The 25,531-nt window shown below is 36.2% G+C and overlaps 1 protein-coding gene and 1 long non-coding RNA gene across 2 annotated transcripts; one reads left to right on the top strand and one right to left on the bottom strand.

Moving 5' to 3' along the window:
* Nucleotides 1-82: 82 nt before the first annotated feature.
* LOC110682280 lies at nt 83-19,909 on the top strand. Its single transcript, XR_002503397.1, has 7 exons — nt 83-364; nt 5,564-5,736; nt 9,922-10,147; nt 11,971-12,080; nt 13,918-14,043; nt 18,817-19,029; nt 19,406-19,909. It is a non-coding gene; the product is annotated as an uncharacterized LOC110682280 (long non-coding RNA).
* LOC110682279 (precursor of CEP9-like) lies at nt 2,725-4,788 on the bottom strand. Its single transcript, XM_021858586.1, has one exon. It carries the CDS (start codon nt 3,938-3,940, stop codon nt 2,972-2,974), a length of 969 nt encoding a protein of 322 aa, XP_021714278.1. The 5' UTR covers nt 3,941-4,788; the 3' UTR covers nt 2,725-2,971.
* Nucleotides 19,910-25,531: the final 5,622 nt, after the last annotated feature.

Consider the following 25,531-nt stretch of genomic DNA (forward strand, 5'->3'; position numbering starts at 1 on the left):
ATTTACAACTATATAACATTTCTTCTTTTAAAATTCCTCTACGACTCTACATACATACAGGCATACAATAATTATACCCTCACGCTCTGTATAAGGGTGGGGTGAGAATTGACCCGAAATCTTTTAAAATCGGGCGAAGCCCTAACTAGTTTAGGTTTGAGCTTTCTCTCATTCCCTTCATATCAGTTCTATAAGCCAGTTCAATTTTGGTTGCAATTGCAAAAGGACGGGACTACGAGAGTACGAGTATCCTCTAAACCGCAGAAACAAGGGTAAAGAACAAACAGATTAAAGCAAAATTCCCAATTCATATGCAATGTTCATTGGTCAGGAAGTGACGAAGATTACATCGAAGAATCACCAGGTAATTTTCTATAAATCTTTCTTGATTTGTTTGCAATAACATTGATTCTCTTAGGGTTTCTACTTGTGGTAATTATTTTATGTTTACAATTGATTGGAATTTGGGAAATTAAAGGTTTTCAGTTAGCTGTCTTCACCATGTGCTCTCATTTGATACGGAATACTAATTTAGATGCTTTAGTGGAGATTCTTTTTGTTAATGTTTATACCTCTTTTTTCTCCTTCCCTCATTTTTGTAACTGGGTTGTTAAAAAGTGTTTGATTGACTATTCTTGTCGGTTAATTCCTTTTAATTTCATGTTGACTCGTATCCGATTACTTAATTCAAGTTATAAATTATACCCGAAATAAGATGATCTGATTTTGGCCGTAGCAGACATTAATCCAATTTTACTTGTTAAGGTGTGACCGCGTGAATGTGTACATACTCGAATATGACCATCACCTGAATATAATTCAGACCGAATTAACCCGATTTGAACTTAATCTGTATAGCCGATTTGCTAGATGTAGTTTAAAGCAAACATTCTTCTGGTTAACAATTTTATACTATAAAGTAATAATGGTGTTACGATGTTCTGAACTTTTTATGGTAAAAGATGTACTTTTTACCCCATTTGGAAATATTTTTGGTACCACAACTTTAAGCAACTTATATCATAGATTTGAATATATTGAGTTTTTGATGGTTGATGTCAACTTTCAGATGTAATTAGGCGTCTCTTTCCAATTTCAGTGTTTGGTTCTTCATTTTTAATTGAGTTGAAAAAAGTTGCTGATGGACAATTTTCACTTTTATATTAAAAAGGATTAATTATAGTTAAATGATAAATTAATATAGTTGGGTTTTTTTTTTTTTTTGTTTTTATTTTACTGTAAAGCAGTAGGCTGGTCAATGCCTTTTTGTCAATTGGAGGTTTAATAATACAAAATCTTTCCAATCATATGATATGAGTGGCTTACATTTGGTCATGGCATCCTTTTGTGTAGGGGAGTGTTTGTGTAGCCATATAGACACTATATTGCTTGTTTAATTAATTTGATTAATTATGTAAGATTTCACATTCAAACCAATCTGTATTTTCTAGTACTAAGTTGTTTTCTTTTAATTTTAGAAATGGAACTTATACTTGATAATCCTGATTTATTATATTATTCGTGGTTGTAACTGATTTTAATTTATAACATTATACATGAATACCTATTTTTCCAATAAGGTTTTTATCTAAATTATTAGGGTGTGTTTTTAACTCACTCCTTTGTTTCATTGATAATGATATTATACTCCTTATGTCTAGGAATGATAGTTATGTGTACAATTTTCCATTTTCAGATATCCAGGAAAATAATTTGTAAAAAGTTTTGGTTTGCAAAGATTTTCCAAGAACTTCATCCTTGATTTGAGTAACAAAGAGAGTGTCTAAATAATAATAATAAATGTTTTATTAAAGGGTGTATTGGTGAAGACATGTTATATCTTGAATTATGAAAAGTTAGGATAATGTTACCATTTGATCTTGGAAGGAGGGAGTATTGTGAATGTTGCATGCATTATGTTATTCTTTGCAAGCTAGTCTCATTTGGCCAACCTCATCTCCCACTTGACTTTTTTTGACCTGTTCGACAATTGCTTTTGGTGAAGCTTTGAATTCGCAGCTAGAGAGTTTGATTAACTATTTATTACCTTGCTTGAAGAGAATGTTGCTTTACCTACAGGACAAAATGCAAGAAATCTTTGAACTAATGATCCACGGAGTGTGTATACGACTAGCAGAAAGGGAATTGAGGTTCATTTGGAGGATTTAGTCATGGAATTTATAATTTTCAAGTTACATTACTGCAGGGGGTTGGGGCCTTTTGGGGGGGGGGGTTGCTTTTGGATGTATTGCGAAGTGTACTAGACCATACAATTGATGGACAACTAATTTTTTTTATTTTTTTATTTTTTTTTTTTGGGAAGGGGGGAGGAGATTTTCAGGTGCTTGTTGTACCACCCTTTCACTTGCTACATTTTCTGCTGAGGTATAATGTTGAAAAGCTAGAAGGTTTTATCACCTGGGTTTTCCAAGTAAAGTTTTAATTATATAGATATAAAAAAATGTGTGTACAGGTTTACACTCTCTAATTGTTTTTTGACTAGTTATGATTAAATCATTCCTCTGGAGTCTGGACCTCCGCGGTATTAATACTGGGTGGTTAGATGATGAGTGATGGCTGGGACTTATACTCGATGGTTAGATGATGAGTGCTGGCCTAGGGCATGGGATTGTATGTAATTTTGAAATCTGATTCTGTTTCTTCTTCTAGCTTCCAAAAATTGATGAACTATTATTTTAAGTGTTGGGGGTGGGGGGTGGGGGAGATTGTTTAAAATTTGACCTGCAGAATTTTTGTTTGCTTACTTTTATGGAAGTGAACTGAATATTGACTGACTTGTTGATTAGAAAAAAGGACGGGAAAATGATGATTAGAAGTTTACAATAATATTTTTTCTAAAATATTTGATTACATAGAACAACTTACATATATTACATCTGTATCTCTTAGGACCTTTCTACTTCAGAGCTATATAGTAACTGTAAGTAGAATTCATTATGAATTTTGTATTTTATGAGTTCGTCTCATGCTTTTCTAAAGCAGCATGGCCAGCACCTGGACTGTGGCCAGGCTTAGTAGGCCGGTAATCATCTGTTCCTTCTGCATGGGGATGTACAACACCAGGGTGCTTGCTTTGTTTTGATGCAATGCTGTCTGAGTCACTTATATGGAGATGACCAGCCCCAGGGCTGTCCCCTGGTTTTGTTGGTCGGAAATCATCTTTGCATTTTTCACTAAGACAAAATCCTGTTTTCTGTACATCCATTTTGTTTTTGTCAAGATGGCCAGCACCAGGATTGCCTCCAGGAGTTGTAGGTGGGAAATCATTGATAGATAACTGTGCTGAATCACTGAAAAATGAGGTAGGACTTGATGTTGAGGGTACTCCTGCAGCTGCAAGGTTTGGATCCTCCTTGTCTTCTTCAGCATGCCCAGCACCTGGGCTGTGACCTGGTGTAGTACGTCTAAAACCATCTTCTGATCCTTCCAAGCTATTCCAAACTTTAGGATTATTAGTATTTTGTTTTGATGGGGTTTGGTCTGTGTTAGTCATGTAAGAGTGACCCGCATCAGAGCTGTGTCCAGGTGCTGTAGGTATAAAATTATCTGAGCATTTTACACCAAGACAGTTGCTTTGCGCACCGCTGTCTACTCTGTTTACCCCAAATGAATCAAACTCGTGACTGCTTGGGGAGTTTTGAGTAGGTTTCAAGGAGGGGAAATTCTTTTTATGTATATCAGCTGGAGGAATTTCAGCTAATTTTTTTTGTGGAGTATTTTTCTTTGGTGATGTTTCACTGTGGTCAGAATTATAAATTTGGCTGCTCAGCTTTCTGATGTCTCTATCAGAGTGGCTTGGGACATATTTGGTCTTTTTTCTACTTAGTGACCTTATAGGTCTCCCTTCACCATATAGAAATTGACTGGTGAAGATAATTAGCAGAAATGCATGAGTGATCATGCATGAAATTTTAGCCATGCTTAGAGAAGAGGACTTATTTATTATAATTGTGATTGAAGAGGGCTTTGTTGCAGCTCTTGAAATTGATATGGAAATTTCAGTACTTGGAGAAAACTTAAGGTTAGGGAGAGGAAGTATTGTGCAATGATTTACAAGAGGTCTTAGCTTGGATATATATAGATAATATGATGGGCAAAAAAATATTGTGACCACTAGCTAGCATTTTCCTACTTAAAACATGTTAAGGGTGAACTTGAATTTGCTTTTGTGGAAAGGTCCCCACTAAGAGGTCCTAGATTTAATCATAATTTAAGATATACACATATACACTTGTACATACACAGATTGTTTTTTAAGCTTAACCATTTTTGGTCTAAAATCTGATTTGTTGTAGTTTTTGCGTCAAGTTATGCAATATTTACCGTAAAAAGGCTCTGAAAGTAAAACATTATAGGCATAAATACGGGCAGACAGTTTGATTGACTAGAAATCATATACAATGGCTTGGAGCTGTGTAATTCATTTTATAGTACACTTTTTTATGCAGAATGCAATATGGTAAGTTTGTTAATAATACTCCAAAAGCGTATGATAGTTTCACTCGTTTCAGATCATAGTCCTTGTGGGGATTATAAAATTAGGTATCATCTTCATTTTGGCCTTGCAGGATACAGTCATAGCAATACGTTTTAACCCGAACCATGTTTTGGCTATTTAATATAATAATATGATAGGATTCAAATATCGATATACCAGAAATTTTATATAAACAGAGTATTCTTGATGTAGTTGATTGCTAGAATTCAAATTGTAAAATTATGTTATGTTATATGGTCTGCCTGTAGTTGTATCTTCATTTTCTGAAACTGGAGGAGAATACTGTTGCATTTCCACTGAATATGGTGAATACAAGTTTGGTACTTAAGTTGGCGCTTGTTAGTAAAGCTTGTTGCCTTTATAGAATTCTGTTTTCCCTATCCTTCTTGATATGTCTGGGAGTAATTGGAGACTTTACATGATGATTGGGTGAGCAATTAAAATTTCTCACCAAGCTTTCAAAGGAGGTCTTGATGAGCTTGATTTTCCATTGTTCTTCATTTACAAAGCACATCATGTACTTTAAAATCTTATCCCTTTCTGTATTGTTAGATTGATCTTACCACAAAGAATGCTTATATATCTCTGGCAAACTTTTCTAAATTTGACCACCGTCACCGTTCTCCTATTATTGTCGGTCACACTCTCTGGTTTGTGTTTTCTGTGTCACTGTATCTTGCTCATCTTGCATGTTAGTCTGCTAGGTGCTAGGTCCTGTGTATTGTGGCTTCCATAAAAAAAATGCTGGTGCTGCTTCAGGTGGCTGTTTTTTGCCGTTTCTTGCTATTTTTTGGTTTCGTCTTACAGTGTTCTTAATAGAGATCTGACCACTGTTCTCAGCCTTTTCGTGATACTTATGTAACAAACTAACAAACACTTTAGTACTAGTTTTAAATTCTGATCCTGTCATGTATCTGATCCTTCACTAGAAGAATGAAATGTTTTTTTTTTTTTTTTTTTTTTTTTTTTTTTTTTTTTTTTCTGTTCACTTTTATAGGAAAGTCAAATATTTTGAATTAAAGAGATTAATATGTATCTTGGCAGAGGAGTGGAAGATTGTTATTTGATGGTTATGACTTGTGAGTTACGGAAGCAGAGAGATCCATAAATTATACCAATATTGCGGGGATTCCTTGTACTACCCACTTGGAGCAGTATAATCACCCTTTATATGGATGGATGGCAGCATCCCTTGGAATTCTTGGTCCATACTTAAGGTGAGATACATCACACGTCTGCCATTGTTTTGTTTTTTGAAATGTTGATTAAAGTTATTGACTGAGGTGTCTGATTTATTTAGTTGTTAGATGGACGATTAATTTTGCACAATTATCTTTTAATTAAATTATTTTATTATTCGAGGTTGTAACTGATTTTAATTTATAACATTATGCATGAATACCTATTTTTTCAGTAGGGCTTTTATCTAAAATTTTTAGGGTGTGTTTGTAACGCAATCCTTTGTTTCACTGATAGTGATATTATACTACATGTTTAGGAATGATAGTTATGTGTACAATTTTCCAGTTTTGGAATCCAGGAAAATAATTTGTAAAAAATTTTTGGTTTACATTTTGATTTTTCAAGTACTTTTTCCTTGGATTGAGTAACAAACAAATGTTTCATTAAAGGGTCTCTTGGTAATGACATTTTATATCTTGGATTATGATAAGTGATGATAATGTGACCATATGATCTTGGATGGAGGGAGTATTGTGAATGTTGTATGCATTTATTCTTCACAAGCTAGTCTCATTTGGACAATCTTATCTCCCAATTGACTTTTTTAGTCCTGTTTGACAATTACTTTTGGTGAAGCTTTGAATTGGAAGCTACAGATTTCGATTATCTATTTACGACCTTGCTCAAAGAGAATGTTGTCACTTTCAGGACAAAATGCAAGAAATCTTTGATCTTTTGATCCATGGAGTATGTATATGACTAGAAGAAAGGGAATTGGGTTCATTTGGAGGATTTAGTCATATTTATGATTTTCAAGTAAACTTCAGGGGGTTTGGGGAAGGGGGGGGGGTGCTTTTTGATGTGTGGCGAAGTGTCCTGTACCATACAATTGAAAAATGGACAACTAAGTTTTTGGGGAGGAGTTTTTCAGGTGCTTTTTTTACTACCCTTATACTGTTGGTTAGGACAAGAAAGGTAAAATCGAAGTTTTTCTGTTAGAGGTATAATTTTGAAAAGTTAGAAAGTTTTACCACTTGGGCTTTTCAAGTAAAGATTTAATTATTAAAAAAAAAAAATAGAGTATTGGTTTACAGTCTCTAATTGTTTTTTGACTAGTTATGATTAAAGCGTTTCTCTGGATTTCCCCATATTTTGCCTTGTTGGGACTAATACTGGGTAGTTAAATGATGAGTGATGACTGGGACTGATACTTGGTGGTTAGATGATTAGTGATGATCTAGGGCATGGGATTGTATGTACTTTTGAAATCTGACTCTGTTTCTTCTTCAGCTTCCAAAAATTGATGAACTATCATTTTAAGTGTCGGGAAGTGGGGGAGATTCTTTAAAATCTGTCCTACTGAATTTTTGCTTGCTTAATTTTATAGAAGTAAACTAGATATTGACTGACTTGTTGATTAGGACAAGTTAAATGATGATTAGAAGTTTACAATAATTTTTTTATAAAAATATTTGATTACATAGAACAACTTACATATATTACATCTGTATCTTTTAGGACTTTTCTACTTCAGAGCTGTATAGTAACTGTAAGTAGAAATCATTATAGTAACTGTAAGTAGAAATCATTATAGTAACTGTAAGTAGAAATCATTATGAATTTTGTATTTTATGAGTTTGTCTCTTGCTTTTCTAAAGCAGCATGGTCAGGCCCTGGACTGTGGCCAGGTTTAGTAGGCCGGTAATCATCTGTTCCTTCTGCATTGGGATGTACTACACTAGGGTGTTTGCCTTGTTTTGATGCAATGCTGTCTGAGTCACTTATATGGAGATGACCAGCCCCTGGGCTGTCCCCTGGTTTTGTTGGTCGGAAATCATCTGTGCACTTATCACTAAGACAAAATCCTGTTTTCTGTACACCCTTTTTGTTTTTTTCAAGATGGCCAGCACCAGGACTGCCTCCGGGAGTTGTAGGTGGGCAATAATTGGTATTTAACTGTGCTGAATCACTGAAAAATGAGGTAGGGCTTGATGTTGAGGGTACTCCTGCAGCTGTAAGGTTTGGATCCTCCTTGTCTTCTTCAGCATGTCCATCACCTGGTTTGTGACCTGGTATAGTACATCTAAAACCATCTTTTGGTTCTTCCAAGTTATTCCAAATTTTAGGATTTATAGTATTTTGGTTTGGTAAGGTTTTGTCTGTGTTAGTCATGTAAGAGTGACCTGCACCAGGGCTGTGTCCTGGCGCTGTAGGTCTAAAATCATCTGAGCATTTTACACCAGGACAGTTGCTTTGCACACTGCTGTCTACTCTGTTTACCCCAAATGAATCTAATTTTAGACTTTTTGGGAAGTTTTGATTAGGTTTCAAGGAGGGGAAATTCTTTTTATGTATTTCAGTTGCTTGAAATTCAGCTATTATTTCCTGTGCAGTATTCTTCTTTGGTGATGATTCACTGTGGTCAGAATTATAAATTCGGCTGCTCAGCTTTCTGATGCCTTTATGGGAGTGACTTGGGACATATTTAGTCCCTTTTCCACTTAGTGACCTTATAGGTCTCCCTTCACCATATAGAAATTGACTGGTAAAGATAATCAGCAGAAATGCACGAGTGATCATGCATGAAGTTTTAGCCATGCTTAGAGAAGAGGAATTATTTAATATAATTGTGATTGAATGGGGCTTTTTATGGTTGTTGTAGCTCTTGAAATTGCCATGGAAATTTCAGTACTTGGAGAAAACTTAAGGTTAGGGAGAAGTATTGTGCGATGATTTACATTAGGTCTTGGCTTGGATATATATAGATAATATGATGGGCAAAAAATATCATGACCACTAGCTAGCCTTTTCCTACTCAAACATGTTAGGGGGAACTTGAATTTACTTTTGTGACAGGGTCCCCACTAAGAGGTCCCAATTTTTAATCAAAATTTAAGATATATACATATACATGACTACATGCATTTTCGTTTTTTTTTCCCTTTCTTTTTTTAATGTGAAAGTGTACACTAGCACATACACAAAGATAGTTTTTTAAGCAAAACCATTTTTGGTCTAAAATCTGATTTGCTGTAATTTTTTGCATCAAGTTATGTAATATGTACCGTCTAAATTGTCTTAAGTAAAATATTGTAGGCATAAGTACGAGCAGACAGGTTGATTTACTGGAAATCATATAAAATGGCTTGGGATAGTGTAATCCAATTCACAGTACATTTTTTGTATGCCAAATGGTATGGGAATGCAATGTGGTAATTTTGTAAATAATACTCCAAAAGCAATCATTGCTTCACTCATTTCAGATCATAGTCCTTAGGGGGGTATAAAAGTAGGTAACATCTTCATTTTGGCCTTGCATAGCAATAGGTTTTAACCCTAACCATGTTCAGGCTACGTTATATAATGATATGATAGGATTTAAACATCGATATGCCAGCAATTTATATAAACTGAGTATTCTTTATATAGTTAATTGCTAGAAATCGAATTGTAAAATTACGTTATGTTATATGGTCTGCCTGTAGTTGTATCTTCATTTTCTGAAACTGGAGCTGAATACATTTTCAAACAATATGGAGAATAGAAGTTTGGTGTATTATGACTTAAGTTGGCGCTTGTTAGTAAAGCCTGTTGACTTTGTTCTGTTTCTCTATTCCTCTTGATATGTCTGGGAGTAATTGAAGACTTTACATGATGATCGGGAGAGTAATGAATATTTCTCAGCAGGCTTCCAAAGGAGGTCTTGATGAGTTTGATTTTCCATTATGCTTCATTTACAAAGCTTGAAGGCTTTGAAGCATATCAGGGATTTTAGGATCTTATCCCTTTCTGTATTGGTAGATTGATCTTACTACAATGAATGCTAATATGTCTCTAGCAAAAATTTTCCAAATTTGACCCCCGCCACCTTTGACCTTTCTCCTATTATTGTTGGTCACTCTCCTTGGGTTGTGTTTTCTGTGTCACTGTACCTTGCCATCTTGCATGTTAGTCTGCCAGTTGCTAGGTCCTGTGCATTTTGGCTTCCATAAAAGATGCTAGTGCTGCTCAAGGTGGTTGTTTTACTGTTTCTTGCGAATTTTATGTTTTCTTTATACACTATTCTTAACAGATAAACAGAGACCAGGCCACTGTTCTCAGCCTTTTCGGTGATTCTTATGTTTCAAACATTTTAGTACTAGTTTAAATTCTGATCCATTCATTTATCTGATCTTTCACTAGTAGAATGAAATGTTGCTGTTTTCTTTTCACTTTTGTAGGAAAGTCAAATATTTTTGTATAATAAGAGATTTACAAGTATCTTGGCAGAGGAGTGGAAGATTTTTATTTGATGGTTATGACTTGTTAGTTACGGAAGCAGAGAGATCCATCACAATATTATACCAACAATGCGGAATTTCCTTGTACTACCAACTAGGAGCAGTATAATCACCCTTTATATGGATGGATGGCAGCATCCCTTGGAATTCTTGGTCCATACTTAAGGTGAGATACATTACACATCTGCCATTATTTTGTTTTTTGAAATGTTGATAAAGTAATTGACTGATGTTTCTGATTATTTAGCTGTTAGATGGACGATTAATTGTGCACATTTTTCTTTTTCCTTTGCTTAGTCGTAATTATAAATATTTATTTATCACATATATAAAAGGGAATATATGCGTCAGAAAAAAATCACAAAGCAGTATCTATGCTTCACAGTTGATTTGTTTGTTCAAATTTCTGTTGGCATGCTCACTCAGCAAGTTTGGTACTTATAGTGTGATGCTTCATCTGGCATGTTATTGAGAGTACTTTTTGTCTCCAAATTTTTCATCTTGTATTCTTGTTGTTGGTCTATTTTTCTTTGTACATTCTGCTGTGCTTTCTTTACTATTTATTGTAGATAACTTTAGTTGATTTTAGAATCTCAATGAATGTTTAATAGGTATTTGGCTTCTATGAGACTGATACACATATTTGAGTTAACTAACAATATGAACGTGTATGTCGTGTATGACACATTAATTAAAATCTATGTGTGGATATTAGAAGTTAGGGTGGGAAAAAAACAAGAACATGTATTGAGGTTGATGATGAAATTAATGTTAAGATGTTATGTATGACAATTGAATACAAATTATATGAAAAATCATGGAAAAATGTTATTATTATTATTTTATTGTTTTTATATTTATATTTAATATATATATTTTTTTAATCTCTTGTTTATTTCAATTCACCTTTTTCATGAGATGTGTGTATGTGTGTGTGTGTGTGTGTGTGTGTGTGTGTTTTGTGTGTGTGTGTGTGTGTGTGTGTTTTGTGTGTGTGTGTGTGTGTGTGTGTGTGTGTAAACCTTTACTCTCAATTGAAGAGAATACAAGCTAATGTTTTTTAGTTTTGAAAAACACAAAGTGCATTATTATTATTGAAGTGATTATTTGCTTTATTAAAGTTAATAAAATTACATATTCATTCATATTGAATAACAAATGGGAAGTGGAGAAGGTGATAGGATGATTCTTGTAGTTTTGGTATTCATTTTGGATGAAAATTAGAAATAAGGGGTTAAGGATGTCACACATGGGAAAAAATTTCCTGTTATAAAATACATCATGATATTCTCTATTTCTAATTCATCCATAGTAGAATCTCAACGGGACAGTAGGATTGAATTTACAGCCATATGGTTGTTAGGTTATCATTGGATATGTGAGCAAAGTTCAAGTTGGACCGACAATATGTTTCACTTGACTTACTTGTAATAGAAAAATATGTGTATTAAAAGTAGATCTTTAAAGTTTATAGAGAACTAAGAAACTTAGGTAATTGTATATAAGACATCAACTATAATTTAGGTGCATGAAATTACACTAATTAATTTGTTTATATGGCAACACCACAATGGGTGCATCATTAACATATCACCATAATTTTTGGAGTCCAAAGATTTTTATGGCAATACAGGATCAAGGCTTGGAAAAGGAAATGCTGAAATATTATGAAAGGTCGTTGTTTAGGTGGGGATTTATTTGAATTCATAGCTATTTGCGGTTGTGCACACCGAAATAATTATTGGTGCAATCTGTAGCCCTATACGCCTGTTTTAGTTGGTGTTATTCCGCGCACTTAAACTGTAGTTGAAACCTTATTGCGAGGACTAATAAGACGAGTATTTTGATATGTATGTGCGAGGCATTATTCTTTTTAGGTGAGATTCAAATAGATCACTACTTTATTTTCTATTAATTGTTTTGAATTTGTAGACTACCCGTTTCTTGTTCTAACAAAGTACACTTTCATTTTGGAAAAAAAAACTTCAGGATTCCGTAAAAATATTGGATACTTCATAGCTCATACAAGGATGTTCACCAAAGATGGTAAAAGTCTAACATATTCTATGGAACTTTTGGAAGCATACTCCTGACCACAGGTATTAGTCAAATTTCGGCTTGCTCCTTGTTAACCATCCATTCTATTGGACATTCTTTCTCAATCACTATCAGTTGTTTAGGATTTTGATATCCCTGTATTGTGATGTGAAATCTTTGTTAGCACATTTGTGGTTTCCATATGTAAAAATTGTAGTTATTCTTGTACCATGTTGTCTCATATTCACTGTGTCTCTAAATAAAAAAACCTTGTTTCTTACAAAATATTTGTCCTTAGCCTTATTTTTCATTTGAGCATAGCCATCATCTAGCCTTGCACCATTTTTTATTTATATTTTTTTTGAAATTTTTAATATTTATACACTAATAGCCATTTTGAGACTAAAGATTTGTTGTTGTATATATAGAATTAATCAACAAACCCCTCGAACCTCACCATATATTTTCTACATCCCCTAAAGCAAATTTGTTTCCACACATTCTTCGTAACTTTTGTCAATAATACCTCACATTTGCTCTTCAGAAATTGTGCTCCCAAAAGATTGTCTTCTATTAAGGGACAATGAGTATTAATTTTCATCTGTTTAGTAAGCTGTAAAATTATATATGTAGTGTTACAACAAAACTTACACGGGAATGTCCATGGTAATGCTTGATCATTTCATGTATGTGCTTTGGTTATGAGTACCCACTGTTTAACATTGAAATTCCTGTTCTTTCCTTTCCAGTGTTTGTGGTGCTTTCGTTCTTGGTGCATATAATGAATGATACCTGTACTATTAATAATGTTATAATTGACCAAAATTCTAGTCAAAATCACAAAAGTTAGGGGGGGGGGGGGTCCCAACCACTGCTGATTTATATTATTTACATTTGATTTATATTAGTCCAATGGAGCAAATTTGGACTTCTTAAAGATCCTGATTTCCTGTGATCTTTCTGTTTCCCTTGTGAATAATTAAAATAGAGATTTTTGCAGTGGGGACAGGGGTAGGCTTTTCCTCAGGTTTAGGAATTTTCTCATCAGTTTTTGTAATGGTTTAATAGTAATCATGCAAAGGGACGGCTCTTCACAGTAGTTGAAAAGGTGCAATAACATAATATAGTGACATCGCCACTTGATTTTTTTTTTTTGTGTGCTAGGGTATTGTGCTAACCATTACTAATTTGGTAGGCTATAGTGTATTTTGAGGCTAGTGCATCACATCAACCTTTTGAGGTGCTTCTGTGGTGGCAAATTTTCTGCCACAGACAAGATTTTGTGCTTTATTAAGTGACAATTTTATATAGATTTACTCCACCTGTTTCATAATGTACTTTTTTCTTATATAGTAATATTGTATTTTATCAAGAAAAAAATGTCACATTTTTCAAGTTAAAGTTAAAAATCAAAATCGAATTGTTACCTTTTCTTGTTTTTCATTCCATCCATAATTTTCTCTTTTTCACACCTCAATCTCATTTCTTTTATTTATAAGTTCATTTACGGTTAAAAAAACTTATTTATTGATGAAAAATTTCTTTGTGCCCAACCCATATGTGCAATTTACTCTGGAGCAAAGGGGGGGGGGGTATGCTTTTACCTTACGCATCTTTTATTATTTTATCTGCTATTAAACTCTGGCGGTAAATGCATATAGCCCATGTGAATAACTGCCATTATTTATTTTTAATGATTGTATGAATTCTGAAGAGGGGAAAATACAAATTAGTAAATCAGGAAGTCAATGATACATCTATTTATTGCATGATAAGGAAGCGTGGTGAAGCTTTATTTTGTCTTGAATCTACCAAACTGTTCAAAATACATCCTTATAAGCTATGCCTGATTTTTTGGAAAGGTTTTTCTTGTAAGATGAGCTTTCTCTTTGTTTTCAGGAATTTACAGCAAGTAAATTTACAAAGCATTTTGAATGCTTCACCAGATCCACTCATGCCAAAGTAGTAAATGGGGATTCAGTAAGTTGTCAGTATTCACAACATCGTATCAGCTGCTGCTGTAAGGTAAAAAAAGCTGCCTATGTGTTGCATCTTACAAACTCATAACAAATCTTTAATGCACTATTATTTCTGCTGTAAATGTTATTTGAAGATGGTTCTGTTGTACTATATTTTCCTCTGATTGAAAAGACCCTTTAGAATAGGGGCCGATGTCATTGTTGTGATAAAAATGTTTTCCTTGGTTAATTGTCAGCAAAGGTTTAGGTAATTGGTGAAAGATAACGGAAGTATTTAGCTGTAAATGCAGTATATATTGAGTTTATAGGGAGATACATGTTCCCTTAGACGTTTAATTTGAATTGTACCATATTGAATACGAGAGAGGGAGTGTTATGATACTAGAAGAATTATCTTCTGAGGACAAATTTAGCAAAAAAGATGGCATTGGCTAGGAAGGATTCTTTGCTTATTTTGCTTATGACCTCTTCTTTGCGTTGAGATTGTCCAGACTCTAGACTGCGAGATTGGGCTATTTTAAATGTCAATAATTTGCTGTAAAGACTTGTTAACAAGTATCTACTGTACTATACATTGAGACGATTATAACTAATATCCACATGACTATATGTTTTTCATGTATAAATCAATAACATTGGTCAAAGTGGATCATGTGAGAAGTGCAAAAAGTCAAAATGAGACATTTATTTAAAACGGAGGGAGATATTTTTATACACTCACCCACTCCATCTCTTTTACTTAATCCTTCTTTTTCTTACTCTCACTTTGTATATTCATGTAGAATAAGGGTGTATAGCTGTATAATAAGTGAGTCAAACTTTTAAGGAGGGTCTCAAGAGAGTATATCTCTTTGTGACATAATTGACATTTCAACATTCAAAATCTAAAAACTTAAACATCAGCACACAACTAAAAAAAAGGGGGGGGGGGGTTTCCTAATTACAATTATTCCTTAAAGTAGTTGAACATTATATGACTTCCAACTTTGTTAACTCAATAATCAAGGCCATTGCTGCTAAGCCTGCTATCTCTTGATTGATCCTTTCAATGTTTCAACTTATGTTTAAAAAATAAAAAATAGTATCTTACAAACTTCCCAGAATTTAGATGGACCATAATTGAAATTAAGTAATCAAAGGTTTAGTGATTATATTGTACAAAATTCTCTAACGTTATGAATGGCACCATAAGTACTCTAATTACATTCAAAACAAGGCAAAGAAGGGATTATAAATGTTAAAAGCAAAATCTTGCAACAGTTTTGTAAGACCTTGCGAGGATATAAGGTTTCCCAAATTTGCCCATCCACTAAACAATGGAAGGATTCTCATTGAGCTTTTCCCCAGAGAAATAAATGATACACTTGTGAGTGAGACTAAGAGAGATGAAAGTCTAAAATCTGGGATGTGTGATTGTCCTTTAGATGTATTTCAACAATATTTAGGCGTTATGAACATGCTTAGTTGATGCTTAGTTTTTCCTGGTTTGTTTTGTTTGGGGGGGGGGGGGGGGGGAACATGAATACATGATGACTAGAGCATATCCATTTGAGCATATTGCATAGGATATGTACCATACCGGCATATCCAAGCCTAAATAGTATAGTCAATAACGCATGAATAAATTGTTAACTTTGCAATTTAAGCCAGTAGTAACTTTTAAAAACTAAAAAGCCGAGAAGGCGTTGCATGATAAGCCAGGCCTCTAGCTTATGTCCTAATAGAGAAATGATATTGTAATTGGAATGCTAGGCTTAATCATCTGGGATCTTTTCAATATTATGTACGGTATAATTATGGAGCAAATATTGAGCTTGTTTTCTTTGGGTCTTTGACCTTTAGAAGTAGGCGGATACTTGTGAAGGTATCACAACCTCACAGGTTATGTACTCAGCCTTAGTTTTTCTCTGGCGTGTAGGAAATTGTCTTTTACTTTCTCTATGTAGTTGAGGTAAGTAAGGAGCTTATTATTACTTCATGTTATTGGCGTAGGAGTGCAGTCAACTTGACATAGTTGTTCACCTGCAAAGCCTGCTTTTATGCGATCTGTTCTTCCACCCAGTGAAATACTATTGCACTGTTCAAAGCCTGGATACAATTTGCGGTAAAAGTTTTCTGGGGCTTTTTTTTTTTTTTTTTTTTTTTTTTTTTTTTGAAAAACCATGGTTTCCTTGAAGTTTCAAACTTCAAACTAAAGTAATTTAATAGATTGTGTTCTTTTACTATGCGTAATTAGTGCTCCATTTGTTCTGCAAATTTGTAGTTAATTACTTGTGGTTTGGCTTAAATGACCTGTTCAATGTAAAAAAAAGGAAAGAAATCATTTAATTCAGGAACCTGATGAAGTGAGCTCTAGAGGGGTAAATCGTAGCTGTGTTGTCATTAAATTTTTTTCTAAATTATATTTGTGATGTAGATTGAAGTTATTTTTGGTAATCTTTAGTGAAACAAGTTTATCATAAACTAATTTATTCAACAAAAAAAAGACTCAGATTAGTAATATCTCTCTCTATCGTGGTCAAGTATATGAGCATTGAAGGAGTGTAGAAATTTTCTAATGGTGATATTCAGAAATTTTTTAATGCTAACTCATCTACTCGCATTTTAGGTGTGTTCGGAAAATATATAATGGTGAGTAATTATAGAACTTTTGGGTCTATTCACACCTTTTTTTTTTAAATATATTTTTAGAAGTGGATGATATCTAGTACAATGATATGCAATTAGACTTTGTGTTTTAGCTGAATCTGTCAAGTCTTATGGTTACCCGGAGCTGGAGATATTGGCAGATAAGGAAATAGACTTGGAAAATGGATTGAGTCCCATACTGCATGCATGCATAGTATCTTGACATAAAGTATTGCATAAAATAAACGCAGATGGGTGTACATAGAATATAAGAACTGACTTCATAATTTGATCAAATGCATGTTAGAGGTATACAATTATTCTGGCATATAAATGACCTAGTTGTGAAGTGAATGTCCAGCACCGGGGCTGCGACCTGGGGCTGTGGGTCTAAAATCATCTAAGTGGCCAGGGGATGGCGGTGGACCTGGTGGTAACTGAGATTCATCAGTGACCTGAACTGGAGCTGTATATTGGAGCTCTTAAGCATTTGTTTCTTTATCTGGTTTGTCATCATGCATGTTTATGTGGTTTTTTATGGTTTCCTTTGTTTCTTGGTGAATATGAAGCTTTTGGAAATCTTTGGTATTCCCAAATCTCAGTTGCCTGCCTTGGACAAACTGAATATTTTGGTGTAAAAGCATTGCCAGAATGAACCAAGCAATTATCAACTTATTGCATCCTATTCAAAGCTTGAAGTGAGGGAGGAAAAAAGAGAGGAAGTTTTAGGTTCTTTAGTGTCTAAGTAAGCAGGGCAAGGTGCACTTACCTCTCAACTTCTAGTCATATTTATAGTACACAAACCCTTGAGAGTTGAGACCATCATACCAGTTCCAGCCACCTTGGAGATTCCTTTACGTACATATTGTATATGTTTGAGTGGTTATAGGGGTGGGGGCCAGGATTTGATTAATGCATGCGTGATGCACTTTGTTCAATGCTTGACTCTAGCTAGTAGCTATTAATACATGTGATGTTACATACTTAATTGTATATATAATGAATATTGTCATTCTCGTCCACTTTAAACAAATTTTGAAGAGTCACAATGCTATGACTTCATAACTTTCACTATGATATTTACTTTTACTTCCTAGCTGTTTGGAACGAATAAGCTAAACAATTACCTTTCTAATCCGGAAAAACTATTGGTTTGTTCTGTTTGGGGGTAAGGATTGCATATGAAGTTGTTGGGACTTCCACTAAATAAATGTAAACAACTTTGGAATTCCAAGTTATGTGTTGTGCCCATGTGACTCAGTGACTGCTTTGAGGCAGCTTCATTGCAGGTGCCAAGATATAGGTAATTCATTCTCTTGTTCCAAATAAGTATCGCCTTGTCTATGTCCTCTACGATGAGGAAAAGCAATATGGGAAGAATCGTTTGATGGAAAAGTCAATAGTAGTTAGCTTGTAGGGTTAGTGGGAATGACAATTTGGGAGGTGATATGGTAAATTAGATTCTTGTTTTTTTACTCCTTCCGTTTCATGTTATCTAGTGCCTTAACCGACTCTTTTAATTCCATACTGACAATTTGTAATACAATACCCATACACTACGGTTTGTCCTTCAGAGTACCTATGCAGTATTACTTGAGGAATAGATACCGATTTGGTGACTACTAACTTCTTAATTGTATGGGTCTTTGGTTAACTTGAAAGATGTATATTGTCAGGGGTCTTTGGTTGATATGGTGAACCTTCCCCTGGGGAATGAAATCTGTCGGTATGCCAGACTTGGAGCCACCTTATTTTGACCCCTGCCAGCTGCCTGCCTAGATTCTCAACTCTTTAGAAACGTTCCCTTTAGTAAGCATGATGCCTTGATTCCACACACTCATTACTAGTACTACACTACTACATTACTACCTGGGCGAGTTGGTACAGACAAGGTGAAGTTTAAGTGGAAGAGGGTACTATCATTTGAGATTTGATAATTTGTTTTCAGATTAACTGAAGTAGATTGTTAATGTTTTGGTATATATGAAAGGTCTTTGTAAGTCTTGTAATTACTACATTATTTACTATGAAGTGCAAAGTAAAATTTGTGTGCTCTATTATTTATGCTCTGGCTCACATCTCGTTAAGATAAAATGAAGCCATTCTTCATTTCACTATTGATGCATATACTTGTGCTGTTTGAAAATTTAGATGACATCATGACAATCTGAAAGCTTTTGAATTTATGCAGAATGGGGAGACGACGGTGTTGCATGTATCACGGTACTGGGACTGATGATATACTCTTGGGGCCTTTAGACAGCTGAACAAACTTTCTTGTCAGGCTTCCAGCTTTCCAACTAAAAAATGTCTGAGGTTGCACAAAGTAGCTTAAATTAAGAGTCGACTTTGGCGTTAAACTGGCTGCTGTTTCCAGCCGCAAAAACTGCCCATATGGTAAAAGGTATAATTTCTCTGTTAAGCACAAATATAGAGTCGAATTTTGTCCTGATCTTTTGTTTATTCGGTTGAAATGCTATATGCTTCTGTACTGTCGGATATTCTGTAAAGCTAGCAACTTGCGTTTTACAAGTACAATTTTGGAAGTTCACATGGATCCTTGAGAGCCTGCTTCATAGAATAAATTACTCTGTAATTTGTTGGTTGAACGTGTAAAATAATATGAACCGTCAATTTGTGTATAGAGAAACATATATTATGTTTGTTGAGGTGGCGGGAGTGTTTTATTAGTCATCAAAGTTCAATATTTATTTATTTGTTTGTTTTTTAATATTCTTGTGATTTTTTTACTTTCTGTTGGCTGATTTTACCACTTATAGGAGCTGCAGGTGAATTCAAGTTGACAATAAAGTAGAATGAATCACTTGTCATGTGACCATGATTTGCTGATGTATTGTTGAGGAGTTGCTAACTTTCCCTGATATTTGGAGTGCTTAGCATCTTCACTTCTTCAGCATCATATCTGGTTTTGTGTACTTCCTCTACTTTACCATCATGTGTTTGCACGTTCTCGAAAGTAGTTTCATTGCACTAGCTTATAGTAGCTTTGCAACTACATTGAGTATCTTGTTTTACGTATCACAGAGTATCTTGTTTTAGACTCAGTCCTCAGAGTTTTTCATTTATTCTTATTATCGGGTTCAAGTCAAGTTGGATGAATCTTGTGGTCCATTTGGTAGTCGGTAGTAAATTGTGCTATGGAGTACTTGTTTTGAACTTGTGTAATTTTAGGGGAGTTCTCATGTCATTGTAAATGCATGTTATGGTATTTGTTGAATAATTATGAAATTTCTTCCTAATACTTTAAAATCTCTACACAATTGTGCTTGCTTGAGCATATGAAAAAGTTCAATATAGAATATTCCAAAATAATTTGTCTTTTAAATAGAACATAAAAAAACTTACAATCGTCCTAGAACATTGTAATGTTGTAATGTTATTTGATAGTATTCAACTATATTCTATTCTATGGTACGGGATCCCCTAGCGGGTGCACCCGAAGGGTTCGAGTGAGAGCATACTTGTCGAGACACGAAATATGGTGAACTATGCCTGAGCGGAGCGAAGCAAGAGGAAACTCTGGTGGAGGTCTGAAGCGATACTGATGTGCAAATCGTTCGTCTGACTTGGGTATAGGGGCGAAAGACTAATCGAACAGTCTAGTAGCTGGTTCCCTCCGAAGTCTCCCTCAGGATAGTTGGAGCTCATTAGCGAGTTCTATCAGGTAAAGCCAATGATTAGAGGCCTCGGGGGAGCAACGCCCTCGACCTATTCTCAAACTTTAAATAGGTAGGATGACGTAGCTGCTTTGTTGAGCCGTGCCATGGAATCGAGAGCTCTAAATGGGCCATTTTTGGTAAGCAGAACTGGCGATGCGGGATGAACTGGAAGCCGGGTTACGGTGCCCAACTATGCGTTAACCTAGATCCTACAAAGGGTGTTGGTCGATTAAGACAGCAGGACGGTGGTCATGGAAGTCGAAATCTGCTAAGGTGTGTGTAACAACTCACCTGCCGAATCAACTAGCCCCGAAAATGGATGGCGCTGGGGCACGTGACCAATACCCGGCCGTCAGGGCAAGTGCTAGGCCCCGATGAATAGGAGGGCGCAACGGTCGCTACAAAACCTATGGCGTGAGCCAGGGCGGAGCGGCCGAAGGTGCAGATTTTGGTGGTAATAGCAAATATTCAAATGAGAACTTTGAAGGCCGAAGAGGGAAAAGGTTCCATGTAAACGACACTTACATATGGGTTATTCAATCCTAAGAGATGGGGGAAGCATGTCTGATAGCGCGTTTTGCGCAAGCTTCGAAAAGGAATCAGGTTAAAATTTCTGAATCGGGACGTGGCAGTTGACGGTAACGTTGGGAAGTCCGAAGACGTCGGCGGGGGCCTCAAGAAGAGTTATCTTTTATGTTAACAGTCTGCGGCCAGTCGGAGGTAGGGTCCACCGGCTGGAAGAGCACAGCACGTTTTGTGGTGTCTGGTGCGCCCTCGGCGGCCCTTGAAAATCCGAGACCGAATGTCGACCAGGCCCGATCGTTCTCATAATCGCATCAACTCTCCTAGGTGAACAACCTTTGGTCGATGGAAGAATGTAGACAAGGGTATTCGGCAAAATGGATCCGTAACTTCGGGAAAAGTATTGGCTCTGAGGGCTGGGCACGAGGGTCCAAGTCCCGAACTCGTCGGCTGTCGGTGGACTGCTCGAGCTGCTTCCGTGGTGCGTGTGGATCGCCGCGTGCCGGCCGGGGGACGGACTGGGAACGATCCCTTTGGGGGCCTTCCCCGGGCGTTGAGCAGTTAACTCAGAACTGGTACAGATAAGGGGAATCCGACTGTTTAATTAGAACAAAGCATTGCGATGGTCCCTGCGGATGTTAACGCAATGTGGTTTCTGCCCAGTGCTCTTAATGTCAAAGTGAAGAAATTCAACCAAGCGCGGGTAAACAACAGGAGTAACTATGACTATCTTAAAGTAGCCAAATGACTTGTCATCTAATTAGTGACGCATGAATGGATTAACGAGATTCCCACTGTCCCTGCCTACTATCCGGCGAAACCACAACCAAGGGAACGAGCTTGGCAGAATCAGCGGGGAAAGAAAACTTTGCTGAGCTTGACTCTAGTCCGACTTTGTGAAATGACTTGAGAGGTGTAGGATAAGTGGGAGGTTCGGCGCAAGTGAAATACCACTACTTTTAACGTTATTTTACTTACTCTGTGAGTCGGAAGCTGGGCAATGCCCCTCCTTTTATACCTAAGGTCCACTTTGCGGGCCGATCCGAGCGGAGGACATTGGTAGGTAGGGAGTTTGGCTGGGGCGGCACATCTGTTAAAAGATAACTCAGGTGTCCTAAAATGAGCTCAACGAGAACATAAATCTCGTGTGGAACAGAAGGGTAAAAGCTCGTTTGATTCTGATTTTCAGTACGAATACAAACCGTGAAAGCGTGGCCTAACAATCCTTAATTTAGTCCTTTAGAATTTAAAGCTAGAGGTGTCAGAAAAGTTACCACATCGATAACTAGCTTGTGGCAGCCAAGCGTTCATAACAACGTTGCTTTTTTATCCTTCAATGTCGACTCTTCCTATCATTGTGAATCAGAATTCACCAAGTGTTGGATTGTTCACCCACCAATAGAGAACGTGAGTTGGGTTTAGACCGTCACGAGACATGTTAGTTTTACCCTATTGATGACAGTGTCTCAATGGTAATTCAGTCTAGAACGAGAGGAACCGTTGATTCACACAATTGGTCATCGCGCCTGGTTGAAAAGCTTGTGGCGTGAAGCTACCGCGTGCTGGATTATGACTAAACGCCTCTAAGTCAGAATCCGGGCCAAAAGCGACGCATGCGCCCTCCGCTCGATTGTCGTCCTACAATAGGGGTTTCGGCTCCCAAGGGTACGTGTCGTAGGCTAAGCTAGCGCGGTGGATGCAGCGTGAGAGCCGCCTTGAAGTACAATTTCTACCGAGCGGCGGGTTGAATTTTTTGCAAACGACTTAAATACGCGACGGGGTATTGTAAGTGGTAGAGTGGCCTTGCCGCCACGATCCACTGAAATTCAGCCCTATGTCGCTTCGATTCGTCCCTCCTCCCCACTGTATTACCTAAAAACACATATATTTTGGAAAACGAGGTTAGCGATGCATCTCGTATGCAAAAAAATGCTAAGTACAAGATTTAGACAAGTCACAAAGCCTAAGTGGTGGGATGTTGGATGGTACAAGGGTCGTGTGGCATGTGCACAAGACATGTGCCCCTAAGGACAAGGCATACCGGGTTCTGAGCACTATTTACCACTCCCAAGACCCTTAAGACATGATGAATTAGATGGTTCCAGGCACTATTTATGACTCCCAAAGCCCTTTGGGAACCCTTGGAAGTACTTCGATTTATAATCTAAACGGGTGAAAAAATGATATATAGAAGCAAAATATGAAGGATATAATACACGAAATCAGAGCGATTTAGGAGTTGTCGAGACCCGGTGTCAGAATTTCACGGAATATTACAGGATGCACCCCGTGGTCATATAATGTTGTTTTGACCCATATATGACCATTATCCGGCTACGTACAAGCCCTGTGAAAGCTTATAGCCAATACAAGAGGTGTGTAAGAAAACGAGAAAATTGACTGTTTTAAGGCAAATTGGATGGTTCCACCCACCCAATTGGAATCCTGAAGGGTATTAAGGACCATGGTAACATCTCGACAGTTTTTTTTCATGGCGAAAAAAGGTCAAAAAATTCCAAAATTAAAAGCCATTATCCACGCTTTTTGAGGAATTTTTTTTGTTAGGGGATTCGGCGACGAAAAGTCTTGAGACCCTAGGGCATACATGTAAGGGTCATATAATGACGTTTTGAATCATATATGACCATTATATGTTGTATAAAATGTCAGTGGTAGGCTTGAGTTCACGAAATTAGTGCAAATGTTTTGAACAGGTAAATTGATCGTTTTAAGGAAAATTGGATGGTACATTTCACCGAATTGGACTCCTGGAGGGTATTAGGGACAATGGTAAACATCTCGGCAATTTTTTTTCCCGAGCGAAAAAATGGCCAAAAATTCCAAAATTGAAGGCTATTATGAGTATTATCCACGTTTTTCGAGGAATTTTAATGTTACAGGTTCCGGTGGCGAAAAGTCTTGGAGACTCTAGGGAATACATGTAAGGGTCATATAATGACGTTTGGAATCATATATGGCCATTATATGTTGTCAAAAATGTCAGTGGTAGGCTTGAGTTCACGAAATTAGAGCAAATGTTTTGAACAGGTAAATTGACCGTTTTAAGGCAAATTGGATGGTACATTCCACCTAATTGGACTCCTAGAGGGTATTAGGGACCATGGTAAACATCTCGTCAATTTTTATTTCCAGGCGAAAAAATAGTCCAAAAATTCCAAAATTGAAGGCTATTATCAACGTTTTTTGAGGAATTTTTAATGTTACAGGTTCCGATGGCGAAAAGTCTTGAGACTCTAGGGAATACATGTAAGGGTCATATAATGACGTATGAAATCATATATGGCCATTATATGTTGTCAAAAATGTCTGTGGTAGGGTTGAGTACGCGAAATTAGTACAATTTTTTAACAGGTAAATTGACCGATTTAAGGCAAATTGGATGGTTCCACCCAACCAATTGGACTCCCGGAGGGTATTTGGGACCATGGTAACATCTCATCAATTTCTAATTCCGGGCGAAAAAATGGTAAAAAAAATCCAAATTGAAGGCTATTATCCACGTTTTTTGAGAAATTTTTGATGTTACTGGGTCCGGTGTCGAAAAGTTTTAAGACCCTAGGGCATACATATAAGGGTCATATAATGACGTTTGGAATCATATATGGTCATAATATGTCGTCAAAAATGTACATGGTATGCTTGAGTTCACGAAATTAGTGCAAGTTTAGAACAGGTTAATTGACCGATTTAAGGCAAATTGGATGGTTCCACCCACCCAATTGGACTTCCATAGGGTATATGGGATCATGGTAACATCTCAGCAATTTTTAATTTCGGGCAAAATAATGGTCTAAAAATTCCAAAATTGAAGGCGAAAAGTAATTAGACTCTAGGGCATACATGTAATGGTCATATAATGACGTTTGGAATCATATATGGTCATTATATGTTGTCAAAAATGAACGTGGTGGGCTTGAGTTCATGAAATTAGTGCAAGTTTTGAACAGGTAATTGACCATTTTAAGGCAAATTGGATGGTTCCACCCATTCAATTGAACTCCCGGAAGGTATTATGGACCATGGTAATATCTCGACAATTTTTATTTACGGGCGAAAAATTGGTCAAAAAAATCCAAAATTGAAGGCTATTATCCACGTTTTTTGAGAAATTATTGATGTTACGTGGTCCGATGGCGAAAAGTGTTGAAACCCTAGGGCATACATGTAAGGGTCTTATAATGACGTTTGGAATTATATGTGGTCATTATATGTTGTAAAAAATGTACGTGGTATGCTTGAGTTCACGAAATTGGTGCAAGTTTTGAACAGTACATTGACTGCTTTAAGGCAAATCGGATGGTTCCACCCACCCTATTGGACTCCCGGATGCTATTAGGGACCATGGTAAACATTTCGACAATTTTTATTTCCGCGCGAAGAAATGGTTAAAAAATTCAAAAATTGAAGGATATTTATCCACATTTTTTGAGATACTTTTGATATTATGGGGTTCGGTGACGGAAAAATCTTTAGACCTTAGGACATACATGAAAGGATCATAAAATGACGTTTGGAATCATATATGGCCATTATATGTTGTCGAAAATGTCCGTGGTAGGCTTGAGATCACGAAATTAGTGCAAGTTTTAAAAGGTAAATTAACCATTTAAACGAAAATTTGATGGTTCAACCCACCTAATTGGACTCCCAGAGGGTATTAATGACCATGCCAAACATCTCGGC

Source organism: Chenopodium quinoa, unplaced genomic scaffold (assembly GCF_001683475.1).
Source record: "Chenopodium quinoa cultivar QQ74 unplaced genomic scaffold, ASM168347v1, whole genome shotgun sequence".
NCBI classification, from domain to species: Eukaryota; Viridiplantae; Streptophyta; class Magnoliopsida; order Caryophyllales; family Amaranthaceae; genus Chenopodium; species Chenopodium quinoa.